The sequence below is a fragment of the Zerene cesonia genome, chromosome 8 (assembly GCF_012273895.1).
Source record: "Zerene cesonia ecotype Mississippi chromosome 8, Zerene_cesonia_1.1, whole genome shotgun sequence".
Taxonomy (NCBI): Eukaryota; Metazoa; Arthropoda; class Insecta; order Lepidoptera; family Pieridae; genus Zerene; species Zerene cesonia.
This window is the reverse complement of record NC_052109.1, coordinates 7,516,256-7,540,580: the sequence shown is the minus strand read 5'-3', so window position 1 is coordinate 7,540,580 and position 24,325 is coordinate 7,516,256. Positions and strand designations below refer to the sequence as shown.

The 24,325-nt window shown below is 34.7% G+C and overlaps 1 protein-coding gene across 1 annotated transcript in view; it reads right to left on the bottom strand.

Moving 5' to 3' along the window:
- LOC119828425 (cell growth regulator with RING finger domain protein 1-like) overlaps nt 1–23,665 on the bottom strand; it is a 30,542-nt gene extending 6,877 nt beyond the window's left edge. Inside the window, exons 1-5 of the mRNA XM_038350565.1 lie at nt 23,175–23,665; nt 15,732–15,874; nt 12,667–12,802; nt 1,030–1,174; nt 159–266 (exon numbers count right to left, since the gene is read on the bottom strand). Coding sequence (XP_038206493.1) covers nt 159–266; nt 1,030–1,174; nt 12,667–12,802; nt 15,732–15,874; nt 23,175–23,272 — 630 coding nt within the window. The 5' untranslated portion in view covers nt 23,273–23,665. The remainder of the gene's footprint in view (nt 1–158; nt 267–1,029; nt 1,175–12,666; nt 12,803–15,731; nt 15,875–23,174) is intronic.
- Nucleotides 23,666–24,325: the final 660 nt, after the last annotated feature.

The window sequence follows — 24,325 nt, the reverse complement described above, 5'->3', positions numbered from 1 at the left end:
AAATGCTAAAAATAATGGAATCATTCTGAATAATAAACCAGCAAAACGTTCAATATTTAAAATATTCTAATCGAGTGCAAATAAATTACTTTTAATACAATTTAAACACGAAACCGGTGTAGCAAAAAAAGTGAGACTTATAAAAATAAAACAGTCACCTTCAAACAAGACAAGTGTCCATTGGCTTGTTTCAAATACTGCGCTATAACCCCGCTCGGCAGCGGGCATTGGTCGTCCTTTATATGCACTATACTTATAAGTGCTACCTGAGAAATAAATTATTACTTTTAATATGAAATTCAGTCAGAGTTCATAAAAAGGAAATAATCTTTATTTTTTATGTAATAATATACTACTATCATAAGCGCGAGAGAGCATAAGTGTGGATTGATGGATGCTTGTTACTCTTTCACGTAAAGACTACTGAATGAATTTTTTATGAAATTTTAAATAATATGGGTTCGTCCGCGGGCGAAACCGCGCCCGCAGCTAGTTATAGATATAATTATGTCAGGCATCCATTTACATTCTCACGAGAAAGATTACGCTGGTCAGAGCTTGGTGGGGGTAACCCAGGTGAGATTTTAGAAGACCATATAAATTTATAATTAATAATGAGTCTATACAAATTCAGTTTAAGAGGAAACCTCTTTAGGCCTTTTAGGTAATTCAAGAAGTTCAGCATACCAGTGAGAAATTAACTACTTAGACATATTACTAGCAATATGTATGTAATACTATCCGGTGGGTTTAGCCCTTGGTAAAAATAAAAAAATATAATAAATCAATGTTACTCAGTAACAATTACTGAAAACGCTACAGTAGTTTTTGTGGGAAAACATTACAAATATGCATGCAAAAACTCAAATGGTTCATCTTAATAAAATTAGTTTAAATGATGAAACCAACTCCCAACAAGTCTGGTAGATGACAACCCAAACCCTCATAGGCAGTTTCAATTCGTGCAGCACTACAAAAAGTCTATTCCCGAAAGCGTGCTGCCAAGCGTTGACGTGATGACTCGCTCACCGTATCATCAGGCCGCAACTCAGCGGTGTCCCGCTGGTCCCTTGCGAGGATCACCACGAGGGGGTAGCAGCTGCGGGGCGGCGGCCCCAGCTGAAGCGGCTCGTCTGACGACAGCTTGAGCACCCTTTCGTCGTGGGGGTTGCTTCTGTAATCAGTAATTATTCTAATTGAAATTCCGATGTTATTGTACTCCTTAATTCTATAAATACCTAAGAAAATAATTATTTTTAACAAAAACAGCCTTCAAATTGTCAGGAAGTAGACCTAATTTTTTGGGTCATTAATGGGGCCACCAAAAAAAAAGAATCATAAAGTCATTACTCCCCTTTAAAAAATTAACCCCCTTCTTTTGAGGTTGATTGAAAATAGATTTCAGATAAAAAATAAAAAATGTAGAATTATTTTAAAAATGACTTTAAACTATCACAACATATAAAATATAGGAAGGCAGTTTCTAATGAGAAATCAGAACTACTTAGTTGTACAATAAATAGGTTCTCGTTTATAATTTTTTTGGAGGCATATCCGTAAAACGATTTCATACAATTAAGACTATACTGTCTCTTTTGAGACGATAAATATAACAACAGAAGCAGTTTCTTTCAGAAGTCCAACCACAGTCTAAAACAGGAACATTTTAATATATGTCAGTTAAAGAAAAAGTAACATAAAATTCAAACAAACATGTTACCTTCGTGTACAATGAACAGATGAATATCGGTTGATAAATAATTCCCTATGTGGCTAGACCACTCACACCAATCGTCATACTATATAATTGGCTTTCCACAACTATCAGTCTGAATATTAATTCACAGCTGTTGACCTTACGTTTTTTTCTGGTGGCAAACGGCACACGCCACGCGTGTGTCGATAGATTATATTAATTGTTTATACAAACTAATTGTATCTGTGTATTATCTAAATTCTAAATGCATATAAATTCTGTCCCACTGTTTGTTAACTTCTAACGGACTTCTAAATTACTCAACCGATTTTAATAAAAACGCGCACACTGTGGGTAGTGTGTTATCCAACTTAAGAGATAGGGTAGTTTACATATCAATTACGATAAATAATAGGAATATCCGATTAATTCATTCAAATAAAAATAGTATTACAACTCATAGAACCTACAACGCGTTTTGTCCCCCTATTTATTTGTTACTTCATCTGCACCAAAGATATCACATAAAATGACCCTGCCCTTTTATTTTGTTAAAGTTGGGAAATCTTGCGTAGATACCCCGGCCACCCCGATAGCCGCCTGGGAATAGACCGTGGGTTATATCGACTTAAATCCTACTGTGTCCCGTCGAGCCGCTTTAGTGAAGTGGCCACGGGTACTTGTTGGAATTCATCCGCCACACAAATACCCAGCCTAGCCTCACCTGACTAATTACCCACATAGTAAACTACACTCCAACGTTATCCATAAGCCGGTGTACAGGCGATGTTCTCACTGGCAACGCGGCCAACAACTTCCGCTGCGCCTGCGCATCCGAGCGCAACCACGTGCATCTAGCCACATAACAGCCTTTCGTAACCCAGTGGCCCATTGCGAAACAATCGACACGACTCAATGCTAACGATAACGCGAGCTGTAAACATTTCAATATCATGCCGCGGTGATGTTGTTTCGTCTAAGCGGTAGACAAAGCGAAGCCAAAAACCTTGCATTGTTTATTTGGTAATTGGTATGCAATTGAGGAAAATTGTGTGTTCTGTTCATAATAAATATTATATATTTAATATTAAATATCTCTGTTTTTTATGGCTAAGTAACCAATACAATGCTTATACTCCAATAGAACAAGGGGCAACATTTATACAAATATTTAACATAGTACCAAACTAAATTAAAACCTTAGGTTCTAAATTATTTTTCAAAAAACGACATAAATGGCTTCAACAGAAATGTTTTTACAGTGTCACAAGATTTATTAGAATTAGAATTGTAAATAAGATTGTCTACTTGCGTCTTCATTTATTGTAATTTATTTATGTGATTGATTTCTGAAATATTAACTATTGTTCTAAATTATTTATTTGCCATGTTTACTTGAAAATAAATGAATTATTAAAAGAATCGTGAATGAAGATCCTGTTCCAGAAAGGGAATGGTCTCCGCATTAATTCAATTATTTACCAGATAGATTTCCAAAACAAAGGAAGAATCATGTTCATAACCAATTAACATTTTTGTATTGCTTGATTAATAATTTTAAAAAATGCTTACAAATAACAGATAACAAAAAATAGAGAAAATAAATAGATTTCTTAATAAGTTTGGTGATAGCTTAAAAATACAGAATGAACTATGATTCCACATTTTCTGGACAATTTTTGCCAATTAACACGGCCATACTACGATGGAATTTTAGAAATTACGCGTTGGGAAAACAATTGACAAATGTGAGCCATTGTTGCATCATCTTTATACTATTTTCTATTGTGGCATTTTACGATATGTTATAGCTTATAGATACAGATATTTTAAAGGCAATCGACAATTTAAGTTGAACAGAATTATGGAACAAGGAATTATTGAAGAAATAATATAATTGCAAAACGACATTTATTCGAGACCTTTCGAAAATCTCCTATAAGCAAAGAAACCTCCATCAACTCGCCAATTCTTCAAGCCGACGTAACAGCCCAGGATGGTTATTGGACGTCTTAAGCAGGAATAATTCTAGTGTATGAAAAAGACAGAGCTATATATGTCGTCCAGCGCCATCACTTTCCCATTACAGAAACGCTCCTACTTTAAGACGTTATGGTAGACCAGGCGGAAATCCACATAGTAACAAATCACTCCATCGACCGTGTAGTGTCAATGAGGATGACACGAATGTACTCCATTCAATGCGAGCGTCACGATTTGCAGAAAACGCGTACATTTGTTGACAACAAGGCCCAGTGACGCATGCGCACCGTTGTACGAGCATAACAATTTCCCTAATTTGGTGCGGCCTAACAATAACATAACCTTAATATGTGGATCTTTAGGCATGAGTAATGCAAACACACTCTGTAAAAATTGTATTATGATACATTGCTTTGAACTCTACTCGTATAAGGAGTATAATTGAATAAATCAATGTTTGAGTTTGAGTTATATTATAGCGGGCGACTGAGTTGGTGGTTAGCCTGATGGTAAGCAATCACCACCGCTCAGGAACATTGGCAATGCAGTAAAGAGGTAAGGAAAGGATGGATAAATATTTATATTACATTTAATTTTCCTTTTCATTCAGTGAAGTAGTTTTCCTTTACGATTCCCAATATACCATGATTTTGTGAGACGCGATATCATTACATAGTATAAAACAAAGTCGCTTTCTCTGTCCCTATGTCCTTACGTATGCTTAAATCTTTATAACAACGCAACGAATTTTGATCGACTATTTTTTAATAGATAGAATGATTCATAAGGATGGTTTATATTTACAATAACATATATTAAACTCTTAATTTGACGCGTGCGAAGCAAAAGCTAGTTACAAACAAACAACACTCTTCTTGTAATTGGTTTGTTCAACTTATCTCAAGATAACACTTTCTACGTGAAAACTAAACCGGTTGCGTAAATGCAAAATTACTCAGTTTATTTACGCGGCCAAAGAACAAAGGCTCTTTCAAAATAAAAGGCGATGAAATGTCACTGTACGGTTCACATCACGACTTTTAAAAACAACAAAGACATTCACACAACGCCATCCAATTTCATAAATTTGCACCCCCCTTCTAGAAAGAACGACACCAATGGAACTCTCACATTTCCATTGGTGTACATCACGTATCAGGAAACGCGGGAAAACGTAAAGTGTAAAGTGTAAATTTCATGAAAACATCGTAGCGTGTCAGCGAACGGGAAGAATTGGTAATGAATATACCCGCTTGTCGTATTTAAATTCAGGATACAATGGTGGTAATTTTGAAAACAAATTTCCAGCTTACTTGTTGAGTTACAATCTTAAATTTGGATAACCTTGACCTTGGAAGAGACCATTTGTTTCTTATGAGTGAAAAATTTCTGTGTCTGAACTAGTCTTAATCTCCTCTTCTATTAATATTATTAACGTGAAAGTTTTAAAGAATGGATGGTATGGATAACCTGCTTGCAATACAACCAGCATGGTGGGTCGCATACCAGGCCAGCGTGGTGAATTATGGCCTGAACCCTCATAGGAGGCCTGTGTTCCAGCTGTAATAACATATATGGGCTGATGATGATGATTCTGATGACCCTACTAATCGAACTGATATTAAATCCAACGAATATTATATGGATGTATGTTTGTTACTCTGTCACGCGAAAACCACTGAATCGATTTTACTAACACAACCTAACCAACCAACACATTTCATTCGAACCGAATGTTAGTTACGATATTACAATTTAAAAGCATTTATTTCACGAATGCCCTCGATATCAGCAATGTATCGGATTAAAACAGTAAAAAATTGCAGCGGTGTGTGTAAAAGATATTTGTGCGGGAGTAAATCACATTGAATCGCAATGAATATTTATGCAGAATACATTAAAGTATGGATTAAATCAACAAAAAACCGACTGACTGACCGACCAATATTCGGTTAACGGAGAAAAAAATAACCGTTACGGAGGAATCATATGAGACATTCAACATTAGTACAGTTTATTGTTTACTTAACAAATTACGGTACTTCGAGTAATTTTGTAGTATTTATTTGGACGGTATACCAGAAACCTAGAATCAGTTCCTAAAGGCTTAAGGAAAGACTTACGGTACATCTACTGTCGAGTTTATGTATTTATTTTAATAAAAAACAAAACAAATACAAAACAGATATATAATAAAAAAAGCAAATTAAAAATAGTGCACAAATGGAGGCCTTATGGGTAAATCTACCAGGCAACCTTTAGGTTTAGGTTAGAAGAATAACTAAAATAATATGTTAAAAACTGCATAAATTTAATAATATGTTAAAAACTGAATAAATTTTATGTTGGGTCAGGTGGGGCTTTATAGAACGCGGGGTTCAATGAAACGAGGCAAATAAAAACACAGTGTTTTTTTTTTATTTCCGCGCTCTTTTACTCAACCAATCGCGTGCTTTTACAAGTTATGTGCGAAGTTAGTAAGCAACTAAACTAAGTCCGCAAGCAGCTGACTTCACGCTGAACTTAGATTGTTTCATTGAACCACGCGTTTCGTTGAATCCATCTGACTAAACTTATGACTTTTGAGGAAATAGCTATTTTTTTTAAAAATGCTACTATACACTTTCTAATCTACCAAAGTCATTTGTTTATCAAAAAAGGATGCATAACTATAATGAAGCAGCTTAATAAAATCATTTAAACAAATAAAATATACGTTTATGCCATGTTTTTGCGCATTAAGCATTATCATTTTTAAACAGTTCATATTTGCAGTAAGTTGTAAGGATAAGAATAAGAAATTTTGAAAGAATAGAAAAAAAAATTGATCAAGAGCCAAACCGTAGCAAAAAACGCGGGTTCGAATCCCGCCTCGTGATCAATTTTTTTCTTTTCTTTCGAAATTTTTTATTTATAAAGCATTTCGATGCTATAAAACTAAATATTAAATTTAAAGGATAAGAATAATTCACGAGATTTAATAGTCTTCTGTTATCCAAAAAAAAAAACATCTTAAAATAATGAAACATATATAGGTATAAATCGACACTGTTTTACGATCAATAAATATATATATTTCCAGTTGCCTATTGTATATATAGAGTTTATTGTTATATTATGTATAAATAAATGTTATTCAACGATTGTGCTAGTATTTACATAAACTTCCGTGTTACCTTGTACATTTGTAACTGTTCTTGCTTTAAATGGTTTTAATCGATGTTTATTATTTATATTATACTAGCTGACCCGGCAAACGCTGTTCTGCCTTACTATTATCATTTAGGGGTATGAAAAATAGATGTTGGCCGATTTTCAGACATATCCAATATGCACGGAAAATTTCATAAGAATCGGTCCATTCGTTTCGGAGGAGTTTGGTTACTAACATTGTTACACGGAAATTTTATATATAAGATTATCATTAGCTCTGGCATGGACGGTGTTGGTTTAGGACAAAATAAAATATGCACATTTTGTCATACGTGAAAAGAATTATTCAAAAATAGATGGTGGTCCAATGGTTTCGGAGCTAATTTGATGCTAACAAACACAAAAAATATTCTAATATTCAAAGATAAAAATAACTGTTTTATACTCGAAAAAAAAAATAAGAAAAGAAAAGAAATTAAATTCTACCACGTCCATTTAATATACAATACCATACGGCAGGTCTAAATCTAAACTCGAGAAAGAGTACAGAAAATTTAGCAATACAAATATACATGTCTATGAATAGATAAAATTTCGTTACCAATGAAACGACATTGATAAACAAATACGTTATATAACAATTATATCTGAACACGAATCGGCTACGAAGCTTCAACGAGGTTAAATGGAGTCACAAGGAACATTGCAAAATAATTTCGGAAACCATAAAAGCGTCTCTTTGGAATTTCATGAAAATTTCTTACACACTATGTAGTGACTAGCTGCGCCCCGCGGTTTCACCCGCGTACGTCTGTATCCTGTAGGAATATCGGGATAAAAAGTTGCCTATATGTTATTTCAGTTGTCCAGCTGTCTACGTACCAAATTTCATTGCAATCGGTTCAGTGGTGTTTGCGTGAAACAGTAACAAACACACACACACACACACACATCCTTACAAACTTTCGCATTTATAATATTAGTAGTAGGAAGTAGGATAGGATTGTAGGATTGTTGACGTTAAAAAATGACCCCACGTGCGCCGTATGCGCAGCGGCGCGCGGCTCATAAATAATTAATTAATGGCTGCCGAAATAACGGCCTACCGCGTGAGACGCCAGCAGACGATCGCCAAAAGTCCGTTGATCTTGTGCCCATAATGTGTTCGTGGCGCTTACCATTGGAAGCTGAGCTTTCGATGCTATATAGTACGCTAGCTGCACGCCCCGGCGCCGCCCGTCATACAAATGTAGCCAATGTCACTCAGTGAAGGTGTAGTTTGCTTTGTCCTACTCAATCCTACTAATGTTATAAATGCTAAAGTTTGTAAGGATGTGTGTGTTTATTGCTCTTTCACGCAAAAACTACTGAACCGGTTGCAATGAAATTTCGTACGTAGAGTCAGCTAGACAACTGAAAAACACATAGGCAATTTTCTATCCCGATATTCCTACGGGGACTTAAGCGGGTAGAACCGCGGCGCGCAACTAGTCATAGTACATTCAATCTGATGACATCAGAAATGTACCTTTAGTCCGAGCGATGATTCTACGACTATTCTTCGCTTAAATTATTTTTCCACTGGCACCTATTCTCCGCTTAAATTAATTTTTCCAATAGCATAGCAACAAGTGGTAAACACGCTGATATCCAGCAGACGGTGACTAATATGCGTAGAAGCGTGCAATCCTACGCAGCATCTCGGCTATCGAGCGGCGACTTCAGCCACCAATTGCTTTGTTTATTTGTATGTCCGTATCATCACCATTTGTTGTCAGCAGCTTTATTTTTAACTGGATTTTTTGAAGTGAAACTTCTTCAGAATCGTTGTGATTTCAAAGCTGATGCAACGGAAAAACGACAGGTAAGAGACACAAATACAAAAATGTGTAGAATGAAGCCGGCAAAGAATGAGACAGAAATATACATACTACGATTTACTGAAGTTTCACTTCTATCGTGTGTGTATCGCACACACACCTTTTTTTTTTATTTCGCTTTAAACCTGATTTTGAAAGTGAAAACGAAGTGTCTTTTACATTTAGTCTAATGATCGTTTTGTTATGAAACGACTGATTTTTTTTAACTTGTTCAATGCATAGTATATAAACAGTTTGTTTATGTATTATATTAGCTTACTGCTAACGGCTCTGCACGTCTAGTTGGAGGAAAAGATAGACCACTCCAAGGTCCTCTCCATATATCGTGTTCCCGTGAAATGTTCGGGATAAACAGTCTATCCTTTCTTGGATCTCAAAGTGTCTCCGTATCAAATTGGCGCAATCGTTAACGAGATTTGCACGTTCAAGCAAACATACTCTTCACATTTATTTATTAGAAGAGAATTATATATTAGGTATGTTTGTAGATGTACCTCAGACTAGTCATTACAAACAATACGATATGTAGGTATTTATATTTGGTTAGGTTTTTCATACATTTTCCTGCACAATCGACTTTTTGTCCATTTTGAGGTTATTCATTTCAATAAAAAAATATATACACAACACATTATATTTCAAATGCAAATTTTTAATTTAAAACTAATATTGTCGACGAGATATTTATAAGAAAAACAAAATAAATCTATTCGTCTCTTGTTAAAATTAAATAACAATTATTCACATTGACAAGGTTAATGCCAATAAGTCATAATGTATTATTGTTTTAAAATTTATATAAATAAATGAAACGTCAAATGTGTTGCTAAGCCCAAACCACGACGACGGCTCAACCGATTCGGCAAATTTTTCAAGCGTTTCGTTTTTTGTTAAGGCACAAGAAAGGTTTTTATGGGGAGAAAAAACGTACCACGAGTGAAACCGGGGCCGACCGCAAGTTTATAACATTACTGGCGGTCCGCCCCGGTTTCGCCCGTGGTACAGATATAGTCTAAAGCCTACCTCAATAAATGTGTTATCTAAAACTGAAAGAATTTTTCAAAACGGACCAGTTGTTCCTGAGATTAGCGCGCTCAAACAAACAAACTCTTCAGCTTTATAATAATATTGTATACATTGAAATACAAGTCACAAAATCGGTTGTCGTGTCCATCATCGGAATCCATAATTTACGCCCAAGGTCGTCTAAAACGATAACAGAGCATTTAAAACATTGGGTTCTCCGATACAATTAGAGAAAGAAAGAAACGAAAAACCCAACCGCAGTTCTAGTATATCGATTCTCTAGTATTTCTATTGTTTACATCAATGAGACTTAATTAAATGGATGTAATTCCTACTTAATATTATGAATGCGAAAGTTTGTAAGAATGTGTGTGTGTTTGCTGCTTTTTTACGCAAAAACTACTGAACCGATTGCAATGAAATTTGGTACGTAGACAGCTAGACAACTGGAATAACATATAGGCAACTTTTTATCCCGATATTCCTACGGGATACGGACTTATGCGTGACAACTGGAATAACATATGGGCAACTCTTTTTAACTTTTTATGATGAGGTTTTAGTGGGTAGAAATCCCACATGCTCTACTTTTCCCCCAAAGCTGCTGTATCACCAGCTTTGTTGGGAGGACTCACGAGGAGGAAATACTTTTGAAGATTTCCTCCTCGTAAAAAAAAGAGTTTAACAGTAAGATTGTTCACTCATTTACTAGCGGCCCGCCCCGACCTCGCTCGTGGTACATTTATAGCATACTGGCTGCGCATTTATATTAGTAGTTAGCACTCAGGGACCACGTACATAATATACAACGGTGAAATAATTTTTCAAATTGGTCCAGCAGTTTCTGAGATTAGCGACTTCAAACACACAAACATTGTATTATTATACATCAGAAAAGGATAGTTATCGTTTCGGAATATTGTTTAAATACATATTTTTAAATCTATTTGGAAACTACTTTCTCATGGCAATTTCATCAAAAAGGTTTTAAAGGTTTTAAAAACAAACCAACAGATATAAGTATGTCACTTTTTAGCTACAAATGATAGTGAAAGTTAATTCAACATCGGTTCACGAGTTTAACGGAAAACAAAAATAGACCAAAACAATTTTAATTTTTGTTTTTAACTCTTTGCTTTTTGACATGTTTTTTTTGAAGATCATAAATTCGATTGACTTATCTGTACTAATATTATAAAGCTGAAGAGTTTGTTTGTTTGTTTGTTTGAACGCACTAATCTCAGGAACTACGATATAGGTCCGATTCGAAAAATTACTGGTCCGTTTTGAGAAATTATTTCAATGTTAAATAGCCCATTTATTGAGGAAGGCTTTAGATTATATATGAACCACGGGCGAAGCAAGCGGTCTGCTCATACTTTAATATGTCTTAATTCAGTTCTATTTTTATCCATTAATTTAAACCGCACATTATTCTACGACCTAGGACCTAGGTCATTAAATACAATGTAAGTATGCATATTTGAATAATTTGCCTTTTTATACAATGATTAACACGTGGCTTATTTTTTGTCGCGAGGTGTAATTTATCGTGACCTTTGACCCTTACATTAGATTAAATATCTTTACTACATTATTATAAATGCAAACATGCGTTTGTTTGTTTGTCTTTCACGTCGAAAGGGAGCGATTATAGGATATGATTTTTGTGTTTGGTAAATAGGTAGAAAGCTAGGAGGTCAAAGTCACATAGGCTACTTTTTACCGCGATGAAAAACCTATCGATCCCTTGGGTATTACCTTCGAAAGGCGGACAAAGCCGCGAGCAGAAAGGCAGTCCGTTATAAATATATAATTGTTTTATTAACAAACCAAACCGCCTTCAAAATATCGGAATTTGAGCAAAATTGAATGAGTCCATCCGGAAGGCTGTAAAGCTTTCATATAAAAACAGGATCATCAAAATCGGTTCACCAAGTCGAAAATACTGAGCTAACAAAGCCGATTGGAAAATGTCCCCGACGACCTTGCGGGAGACCAAATGAAGACCAATTTCCTATCAAACACAAAACGAATCACGTCAACCGGTTTCGCGATATTCGCCAGGGTCGAGGGATGATATCATCCACGACCACGGAGCGACCCGTGCTACCAGGCCCTCCAACAGATGACTAAAAGTGTATTTTGTTCTGCTTACGTAAGTGTGTGTGTGTGTGGGGGCGGGGAGGGGGGATGTTAAAACCCCTTAAACCCACACACCCGTGTGACAGGCAGTCTCGATGGACTCTCGCATTATTAAAATTCTCAGTTATCAGTAACAACCTACTATGCAAATGGCTTGTACGCAATTAAAAGTATATTAATCTAATAAATTGCTTCAGAGATCGACAAACGCTGATACCAGCTATTAAAACACCACTAACAATTAAATAAGTGTGAAGAGGGCCGTGGCTTGTGCCACTAGATGCGCGAAGGATCGGCGGGTTAAGCAACCTTAGCCGCGGCGAGTTTACTGATGGGTGACCATCGGATGTTTGAAATTTTTATGAAATCTAAGCGTTCCAATTCGGATACTCACCTGAGTTGAAATAAGTATTGAATGAATTTTTTTTCTAGCAATAGATAAATAAAAAAAAATTACGAATCCTTTTGAGAAATGTGTGACCTCACTTTCATACCTACATAATTGGTATATATCTTTTTTTCAACAATAATTTAACTCCATACTAATATGACAATAAATGCGAAAGTCTGTCTTCATGTCTATCTGTTAGGCTTTCAAGGTTAAACCAAAGCACCGATACCGATGAAGTTTCAAACGTTGAAATAGGGGAGGAATTTTTTATTACTGGTTATGCTCACGTGTAAAATCACGGCATAAAACGAGTGAATAAATTAAAATATACACAGACCCTAGAACTAACGTGTCACATTTAACACCACTAACACCCATAAACCCCCACGTACCTGGTGAAGTTGAGGTGGTTGGAAGCGAGTATCTCCGGCAGCGTGCCCCACAGGGTCTGATGGAGGGCCCGCACTGGCGCGCCCCACCAGCTCGCGTGCCAGTAGCGAACTGTGGACGACACGCAGCAGTTCACACCTGTTGGTGAGATGATAGCTCAATGGGAATTCCATACGAATTTTTATACAATGTTATATGGATTTTGAGGGTCAATTGAATTATAATGGTATGCAGTTTTAATAAAATAGTCGACTTTGACAAGAGTGTTAGTTCTGTATAGTCCCTAGTACATAATTATAATATATGTTTATTTTATTGGTTTGGGTAAAAACTAAACAGTCACAGAACAAGCTTTCTTAGGAATTGGAGATGTACTATACCAATAATAATTTCACGGTTTTTTTGTGAAATGCTCTATTTATTGTCCTAATCTTTTCAAGATTTTCGAAGACTATTTTTATAATTTTTCGTAATATATATATTTATATTTCGGTACATTAGACATATACACATATAAATAAGATCTACATGGACATCCAGTAATTCTTCTAATTACAACACAATTGTTTGATATTACTTCCAATCTGCCCAACTATTGATCCCTAACGTATAATTCACTGCAATACATAGAAAATTCCGTATGTGGTAGTCGAGCACGCTTCGGCACGAATTGGGCCAGCTCGCACGGGGAAAGTACCACGTCCCCACAGAAGATCGGCATAAAATAGCATACTGTTGTGTTTCGTTCGGTGGGTGGGGGAGCCGGAGGCCGATATCCTTTTCCCTGCCCTTCCCAGTCCTTTGCCGACCACCACCAGTCACAGACCTTCACCCACCAGCTCCATTGCCGAATATGACAAAAAAACAACACCAAAACTGACTGCATTTCCATTGCCAACATTAAAAAAATACTCCAAACCGCCCAGGTTCAAGATTATCCGCCCTTGGCGAGTCATTACGAAACAATAGAGTATTAGAAGACGACATTCCCACGCCAAGTCTCGAGCGAGCCGTTCGCTGAGCGCGCTCGTGTTGCACAACCCAGCCCGTGTGTGATATCTCACACGTGTTGCAAGGTAAATTCGTAATGTACCTATTTGTGACATTAAGCGGCTGAATATTTTCTATACCGAGTGAAGAAAGAAGGAACAAATGAAGTTATACCACAATAGATGAACATCTACATACAATTTAGAAACAAGAAATAACTATTATTAACGAAAAATTAAACCGCCCTTAAATTGTCAGAAGTAGATTTAATTTTAATGATCCCACGGAAGCCAAAAGCTTTCAAATAAAAAAGTAATCATCAACGTCGGTTCAGCCGGTGAAAGTTTTGAGGTTATAAAACTCAAATAAAAGTTCAGTAGAATTGACATTGACTGTTTTTTTTACAATTCACTACAGTATAATATCCTACTAATATTATAAATGCGAAAGTTTGTAAGGATGTGTGTGTGTAACTCTTTCAGGCAAAAACTACTGAACCGATTGCAATGAAATTTGGTACGTAGACAGCTGGACAACTGGAATAATATATAGGCAACTTTTTATCCCGATATTCCCACGGGATACGGACTTACGCGGGTGGAACCGCGGAGCGTAGCTAGTAGTTTATAATAAAAATTAACATGGAGGCAACTTCTACTTCAGAGCAACACGATGGCTACTCTTCTATCAGGTACTTTACATTTGGCAAAATAAAAAAATAAAGAAAAAGAAATATTCTCTACAATCCTGAACATTTTATACAAGAGCAACCGAACAGACAAAACCTATGTGTAAAAAAAGAATAATTAAACTAAGTATTTAAGGAGTGCAAATACTATAGTGGTATCTGATTTATGATATATTATGTGTAATTAAATAAAATATTATTACTGATGTTTGTCATAAATCATATTAAATGTATGTCACTTAAATATGTTAAACAAAGGGCAATAACGTGGCTTAATGTTAATTAATCATTTTTTTCATGTATTTATAAAAATATATATCTACATACTGAGTATTATAAATGGTATTGTATTCAGTATTTGTTTGCCAAATAAATCCTTTAACGGCTATTATAAATGCGACAGTATGTTTCTTTGTCATTGTCATGGTAGTTGCAACAATACAAACTATCCTATAATTTAAGTTGTATCAAACTGCACATAGTGTGCAAATTTGATTAAAATCGGTTGAGTAGTTTAGGAGTCCATCGCGGACAAACAATGTAACACGTAATTGATACATATTAATATAAGATGAGATATGATAATTAATTTTAAGACAAATGTGTATAAATATGGAAAAAATCTCGTAACCATGCCAGGATTGCCAGTGTATTTACTTGTCCGATTCTCCCTCTTTCTTCGACCCCCATTATATCCTAAACCTACCAGAAATGACAATTCTGGTAGGCAGCACCTGCAACACTATGTTACGAACGTCGAAAGTATATGGGCATTGGTTTTCCATCAGGCAAAGCGTCCGTTCGTTTACCTTCCAATAACATTAAAAAATGCCATCTGTCCGTGTATCTCGATGATGAATTTTAAAACCCAGATTAGAACCAGAAAAGGGAATGACCTCAGGAATAAAGCGCAACTGCTAACGGGTCCATCGTTAAAAGCATTACCGATGAATTCCCAAAACGCTACTCAATTCGCTTAAATTGTTCATTCTTTAAGCGTTATTAGTATTTTAGGCGGTTAGGGAATTTAAAAGCAACTTAATGTTGATCATTACCTGAAATGTACTGACATAACGGCTAAATTATTGAAGATATCAATGAAGCTATCAAACTGTAAATTTTGAACCTTATTGTTATGAGCTGAAAGTTAATTTTCTGAAAACATTCCTCTTGGCCGTCAACAAAATACTTTAAATGATTTTGATCTTTATCTGCAAGAACAGTAGTATCATTTTCCACTTATAATTATACTGTATGGATACCATAACATTTCAATGTTCAAATGATTCTCTACCCTACAGCTAGCTCCTTTAGGTTCACTTTCTATCACATTTAACTTGAATAGCATATGCACCAGGGTATGATATTATATAGGATTGTCGACCTTACCACCATAACCTATAGGTTCATTCTCCAACAGCTTGAAGGTGAACGGTATGTGTACCCTCTGCATGAGCAACCTCGGCGGCTGCATTGCTCGCGGCCAGGTCTCCTCCCTCCCCTCCCCTACTATCCCTATGACCTCCATGTTTCTGAAACAAAAGAGGTTACATTCAAACTTTGATACTAGTAGCTCGCCTCGGGTCTGCCCAGTTTGCCTCAACAAAAAAGGACCGATGACACGCAGAAATAATCTAGCTATCACCTGGTGAAAGAATTTTCAAAATTGGTTAACCAATTGAGTTATAACTTACAACACAAACGAAAAATTAAATCTGTCTTCTGTATAACTTCATTTTTTGGTATTAAATTAAGTATTCTATCGTATCCTATATCTCCAGGATATATCTTTCTAATTAAACAGCAGCCTATTTATAACTGGCGGAATGATCAGCGATACGGAGCAGTTTCGTATTGAGTCATCACAACGTACATAAATGCACCGATCCTACCCGTTTATTTTCTATATACCTCTCTTTTTTATGTCATAGCGGGCAACTGGTGACTGGTGGTTCGCCTGATAGTAAGCGCTACCACCGCCAATGAACATTCGCAGAGTTAGTGAGTGCCTCTGCGGATGCGCGATGTCACAGTCGGCATTGGAGCTGGTGGGTCGCCTGATGGTAAGCGCTACCACCGCCCATGAACATTTGGAGAGACGTAAGGTCGATTTGATTTGTTGATTCGAGACCTTATGCCTCTATAAATGGATTGCCGACTTCAAATGGGGAAGGGATTAAGAAAGAAGAAAAGGTGAGGTAATTGACGATTGGAAATAAGTAATGGACTGTGACGGGTGAGAAAAATGACCTCGTACCTATCTTTAGTTTTATTTTATCTTGTCGACAAAACAAAAACACATGAAGCTTAAAATTAAAATTTAAGGTTTTAACGCACCATGAACTGAATAATATAATAGGCTACACTTTTATTCGCTTCATTGTGAATTCATTATCACAGTGCCGCATTATGGGTAACTGATAAGCCTTCCTTTCTTGCAATACTATATATTTTAAATTCCGACAACTAAATTTTGATTACATAAACATTGTAACAGACGATAAATAGACGAAGCCATACTAAGTTTTGAAAGTGTGTATGTGGGTTTGTCTTTTGTTTGTGTTGCAACGGAGAAATGGTTTGTAGTAATTTTTAACCGACTTTAAAGAGGGCAAGGTTATCAAATTGACTGTATTATTGTTGGTGCTTTTACCTCATTATCTTACTGAGTGAACGGATTTTTATGATTATTTTTTGTTAAAAAAGCTGGTGCCTCGTGATGTACATTTTGGTCTAGTTCTTTGTTGAAATTTTAGTGTTCAAATTATTCAAATACCCTCTCTTCTGTTTATAAAGAACAGTATCACTACATCTTATTCAGGTGATTAGACAGCGCAGCGGGACGTGCATAAACTCATATTTATTATTCAGTACCCACTTGAGCAAGACTTCAGATGTTGCGAAGAGAGACAAATGCTATTCGTTAGTCGTTATCGTTTTCCTTCATTGTCTTCTTCAGAACGATCAGTAAATTCGTGTTAAAAACTCGGGATATTGTAATATATGTATATAAATTTTTATTCAGGTAATTATTAATTAGACGTTTCAATATAGTATTTTCTTGTGTTTGATTTTACGCGAGTATTACACATTTAGAAATTAAAGACTTTTTAACTCGAAATAATGTAACTATTTACCCGAAATAATATAACTAATGAATAAATTGCGTTTAAAACCCGTTAAAAAGTCTTTAATTTCTAGACGTTTCAATGTTTTCGAATAGATAGTAATTTTGCAAATTTTGGAAAAATTCGAACAAAAAAAAAAGACATTTGAAGACGACTAATTGGGAACCTCCCCTTTTGTTTGAAGTCCGTTAAACAGTGGAATCGACGTGAAAATCAATAGTCACAGTAAACATTTTTTCTGACACATTCCTTATCACGATGAATGATTTACTGAACATACATTAATTATTTATATTGAAAGCTTCCCTAATCCTGGCTAAATGTCATCTCACAGTTTGCTGTGATAACCGGCGAATGCCGTAGTTCTCAGAGAGAATCGACAATGTATTCATAATGATAGATTAACAATGCATAAATTTATGTAAAACTTTCCATGTCCCAAACTGTAACACGTGACCTTTATAAACGAAGCATAAACAAAATACAAGAGTTAAGATTAGGGCTGCCAAACATTTTACGCGGCTGTTTTAAATTTTATTAGCGCAATATAGTAAACTATCAAAAGAGGAAATTTCATGAAACATCAGGTATTCGGAATGTTGAAATTATGTCTTCAGTTAGATCATTGTTCTGTCAATATTGATGATACTCTTGAAAATACTTATTAATGACGAATTAGTATGTATTCAACCGAGATGAAAATCACTTTAAAATTATGTCCTCTATGTATACTGCAGATTTTACTATAACATGTACACCTGCTTATAAAGTGTTGCGTATATATTTAGATGTCTGCGTATGAATATCGATTTAAAAGCAGAACGTATGTGGATAATAAGCATACATATAAATGAAACGATTCGATTAGTTTAATGGTTAGTGACCCTATTACAAGAGAGTGTAAGGGTTGTCTGTTGGAAAAACATTGTGTTCTCATTTATGTTACGAGTCTTGCATGGACTCTGTGATATTTATAGTTATGATTGTAATATTACTATGTGATATTTATAGTTATATTTGTAATAATTTTGCGTTTCAATATACTATACATTGTTTTTCATTCTTTGGGAGAATGTGAAAATATTAAGACCACTTATTGGTTCATTAATGTATTTTATGACTGTATATCGTGCAATTGACAACCCTAACTTCGATATTTTAGCGGATGCAGAGGCCAGTTGCATTGAGTTTCGAATGAGCTTTCATATAGCCTAAACAAAGCGTGGTAAAAAAAAAAATTAAAAAAAAAAGTGGGCTGATTGCAATGAAATTTCGTACGTCGATGGCTGGAATAACATATAGGAAATTTTTTATTCCTATATTCCTATAGGATAGAGACCTACGTGCGTGAAATCGCGGGGCGCAGCTAATTAGATCTTTTAATCAAATAACTCGCACCATAAGCACTAAAATGAATATCCTAAAATCAAGTGCTTTATTACTTTGAAACCACAAAGCTCGGACAGACACGCGCATAAAATCAAGCCCTTTATTATTTTGAGAACAAAACAAGACTCGGACAGGTATGCGCATCCCCATTCGGAGTACATTTCGCACAAGTCCAAACATACGTCAGACGTAACACGAGATGACCTCCCCGTGCTCTTTAGTATCACGACACGACGAAGCACCCTCCAGTGTTTGTGCTTGCAGCGATTTGTGGAGTGTGACGCCTCACGCCACTCACCTACTTTGCGAAAGACGTTCGCGCTTTACTGTGCAGTGTGCACCTAAGTATATACCATAGAAATGCTATTTGTATGGTTGTATGTCCACCAAGTAAACAACATTCAATTCTTAACTCGGACAAAATGAAAACCTTACGATACGACATATAAATGAAAAACAACCAAATCGAGACGTCGTTCGTTTTTTGGGAACGTCAGTTAAAAATAAGTAAAAAATAGTTTGATTGTATGACTAAACGAAAGCACAACAGCAAAAGAATCTTAAGAAGAGGAAATCGCGAGTCACAGACATTTCTTTTTATAAATAAATGACCCTATAATCAAGGTCCTTTATTCCTCTCGCCACTCCTTTCTTTATCCCTTTTCATTTCAAGTCGACATTCCATTTGTAGATGCGACATGTTTGCAAACTACCATACGCCTCTGCAAATGTTTATGGGCGGTGGTAGCGCTTACCATCAAGCGAACCACCAGCACGGTTGCTCGCTATAACATAAAAAAAAAACTACTATCTATGGTAAAATTCCGAGTGAGCTGAAATGTTTTTATTACACCTTTATTATAGCGTTGTAATGAAGATATGAAAAAATGGACATTGATATCATGCCGGCCATGATGAAGATACATAGTATAATTGTTTGTCGAAATATTATCTACAAAAAATACCTCCTCCATTTTTCTCTAAAAATCAATGGTTTTCGAAGAGCGCTGAGAAAGCGCTTATGTTAGCATCATATTTATCACCTACAAGTTAAATCTCCCCTACCCTATCCCACCCCCCTTTTTAAATCTCATACGATGAGAAGACGACCTCTATCGCGGAGTAATAAGCAATAAATTAAGTTTAATATCTCGCGCACGTAGAGTCCAGAAAAACACTCCGTCATGGCCGAATGGCCGAATTTAGTGAGGTGGAATTATTTTTATTCGTATAAACAGAGAAGTCAGAACCTAGCGCCTTCAAGTTCACCGAGTGAAGGTGCGCAATAGGGTGTCAAGGATGCCGCAAACGGCAAAACACTGGTTGATGTTGTTTCGCAACTGAGATTGTGGAATATTTGGACTAGCTGCGGGCCGGGTATTATAAAACATAAATCTTGTATTATCTGTAGAGCAATGTTCGATGGAATTTTATTACGCAATTTTTTTTCGAAAAAAAAAACCTTATAGCGTTAAAAATATTATTAAATAAAATAAATAAATAAATATTGTTTAAAATAGTAATTAAAAAAAAAAACTAAACGGCCTTACTCGTGAGAAATAAGCTTAATTTAAGACGGAAAGCCTCTCCAGCTCTATAAAATTGGTTAGATACAAACATAGATCATACAGGTGAGTTAAAAGTTAAAAAAAAACATATTTTAGGTTTTTAATTTGATCATGAAAGAGATCAGTAAGTAAGTTTGTTGCACTTTAATAATTATACGGAACAAAACTGCAGGTTGAATAAAACTTAATAAGTAAACATAATTATTAAAAATTAATAATAATAAACTGTCTTCAAGTTGTCAGAATTGTAATTTAAATGAGACTACATGGGAGGCTTTAAAATAAAAATAGATTCATAGAAATCGGTTTACCCAGTAAAAAGTTATGAAGTAACAAATCCACAAAAAAAATGATTAGCTTTTTAGAAGTTGGTTGAAAAGAGGATGTTATTACAAAGCCTGTCAAACTAATACGAACAACAAAGTAACCTTCCATTTTTGGAAAGTTGGTTAAAACAAAAGACATCTTAAAGCCACAGAAACACAAGGCATTGACCTGTCTCTTCATAATTAGACATGCATATCATGCAAGTGACAGTAGGTGAATAACAGAATATCTTAATTTACACAACACTGAGAAGTGAGAATTTAGTCACAATTTGTATTCTAAATGAATATCGTAAAAAGAAACGATTTGATCTTTCCTTTCTTAATAAAGAAAAGTTCTGGCTGACCCTGTAAATGTTGTTCTGCCTTATGCTTATTGTATTGCCCATTCTGAGACCAATCTAATATGCACACAAAATTCCATAAATATTGGTTGAGCCAATTCACAGGAGTTTGGTATTGAGGTTCATAACATGAACATTTTAGTTATATATTAATTTTTTTGCATTAAGGTAATAATTTATAAATTTTGAATATATAAAAAATATTAATTTGTGTTTATTTTATGTGTTTTTTCATATTGTATGCTTATTCAATTATTTTAATCAAATATTACTTCTTTAAACTAAAATAAAAGTAATTTAACATATTATGTGTCTATTGATAAAGAAGTACTATGAATGCAAAGCTTTTATGGATGGCGCTTTTTCAAACAATTCGAAGAGATGTACAGATCTTGATAAAATGGCCAGTGATGGATTAAACTCCGCTTTAGTACTGAGTAAAACACAGGCAAAGGGATTGTATAAAGGGGCTATGCGATAAATTAATATTAATTTCCATTTACTCTTACTTTATTAAAGTAATTATTTTAATTAAATAATATAATTTTGAGCTAAAACTCCATAACTGTATGTATCAATATGTGTACATGTAATGGAAATCAGCCTGGTCATAATAAGATATCATTAACAACTCATTGTAAAAAAGAAACAAACGTAATTCAACTGAGAATAAGAATGTCAATGATCTTTATGTGGATGGAACCAGACTTGGAATCCTCTATGTGACTGTAATTTATGTTTGACATTGGAAAATAAATCTTTTCCACAAGAAAGTTCTCCAACGTCGCTAGAGAGAGAGGTACCAATACCAGTTTTAAAATAAAATGGAAACAAATCACAACTTATTCCTATCAAACACTAAAAGAATCATGCCAATTGTTTAAAAAGATATATATTTAGCAAATTAAATTAAATACAATCAAAGTTGAATGCACTTATCTAAGAAACAAGTGGACTGACTTCTGACTGATTCTTTCACCATTAGATATTATGTATCAATGAGTGCTGTATTATATGTACCATGGACGGGCCAACATTAGGGGAAGACCACTAGTTATATGTCTTATTACAATTCAATATTAATAAACCATTAACCCACATATTCAGTTCAAATAGTCAAAATTAGATTCTAAAAGTAATTAAAGTTATTTTATATATTGAGAATGATCATCATTACTTATTGCTTTAATATTATAGCATACCCTTGTATATCATTTCTATCAAAGATAAAATAAAAGCATTAACTCTTTGAACACAATTAATTTTTAGTGAAACAATGCAATATTTACATATATTTATATGATGCAAAAGTATGTAATAATGTTATTAAGTAAATTTAACATGAGTTTTAAAAGTGTGTACATATACAACTGTTTAAATTAAAAGTTGAAACCTAATGCAAATTTCTTAACCTTCAATTGGCACAAAATAAACACTATTACTACAGAATATTTTAATGCAAGATCCACAATAGCTAGTGCCAAAAATATAAATATAAATAATGATAAGGAACTAGAACAAATAATTTAATTTTATCATTAAAATAGATAAAACATTGTAATTTGTTTGCAAATTATATAAATAGGTAGTTATTATTAATTAAGGAAGGATATTGCTGACTACTGTATAATCTTGGGAAACACAAAAACAGCTGTTAAAATTGTCTATTTGTTGGTTAAGTGTCACATAAAAGAAAAGAAATCTATATTTATTTTTTCTATGTGTAATAATTATGGCTTACAGTTACAGAATATAAAAAAAACTTGGTAAAACATCTCAATTAATGCAGGCAAGTTTACTTCAAAAGTCTATTTGGTCAACCACATCAAATATACATATGTTGATTAAGTTATCAAACATTCCACAAAACATGTTTGCAGCTCTAATATCATAATATTAGGCAATTCAGAATATCTATAAGAATATTTAAATATTGTTGTATAGATCTGTATATGGGGGATGATATGATTCAATTTCGTACAAATGGGAATCCAATAAGAATGTCTGCATGTGCGTGGGGTATTGTTTCCTTGATGTTATGATTAAACTAATTATAATAAAAACATATTACACTAACCTGAGAAGTATGACTAGCATCACAAACAGCGCTATCAAAGCGCCTATCATAATAAATATGTTGGGCAAGTCGGCTAAAGTCAAGCCTGTGGATCCCATCTTGCCTTTCTTATCACAAACAAAACACAGAAAAGTACGAGAAAGTACGACCACGGCACATCAGTTCATCGCTCGCACACAACACTACAATACCGTACCGTCGACATTGCCAAAATGTTTTCAATGAATATACTGTTTATTTCGTCAATAATACGCTATATCCACTGTTAGCCAACTATTTTACGCAATTGCATCAATATAATATCGTTTAACCTTGCCGATAACGGATCGAGCTAACGGTGTTTTGATTGTGTGTAATCAACAAAAACATTATCATTGATCGAAATAGAAAACAACGTCGCGCTCACGTACCGGCTACCGCACCTCACTGCTACGTTTGACAGAATGAAAATAGAATGAAACGGTACAACGAAAGATCGAGTGAGAACGGCTGATTGTGATTAGCGAATGCGATTGCAGTGTACAGTGTTGCCAGTTCGCTTACTCAAATTCGCATGAAACCAAGTTTAAAAGACTGCAAACAAAAATGTTCACCTAAATTATATACCTAGAATATAAAAAAAAAATAATAATAAAAATTAACAAAAGAATTATTCATAGTCTGTGGGGTAATACAATTAAGCCACTATTACCATTAAGTTATCAATAGGTAGTAAGTCAAAATTTTTGGTATTGACCTGTTTTATGATCTTTTTCACATTTTAATTGGATGATACACATTATATACTAAACTGATAATGAATATAATTAATATGACGCTATGAGTCACTCTACACTATAAACTAAAAATTATTAAACGTTATAATGTTTATTCATTTTACCCCTTTATAGTGGAAAGTATCTTATTAACAGCAATGTTTTCCATTTGACAGCTATGATAGTCGCCTTAAAATTTGAACTCAAATAAGTCTGTACTCAGAATGTACCGGATTGGAAGGAGATGGAAATATAAATTTAAGGCGGTTGAGATAGGGATGTAACTATTCCCCGTTGGATATTTCTGTAGTATTGACTTTAGATAAGACATCGCTCTTTTATTTTAAGTATCAAACACCGATTCTACGACTATTTATAGCAATATAACATACAACA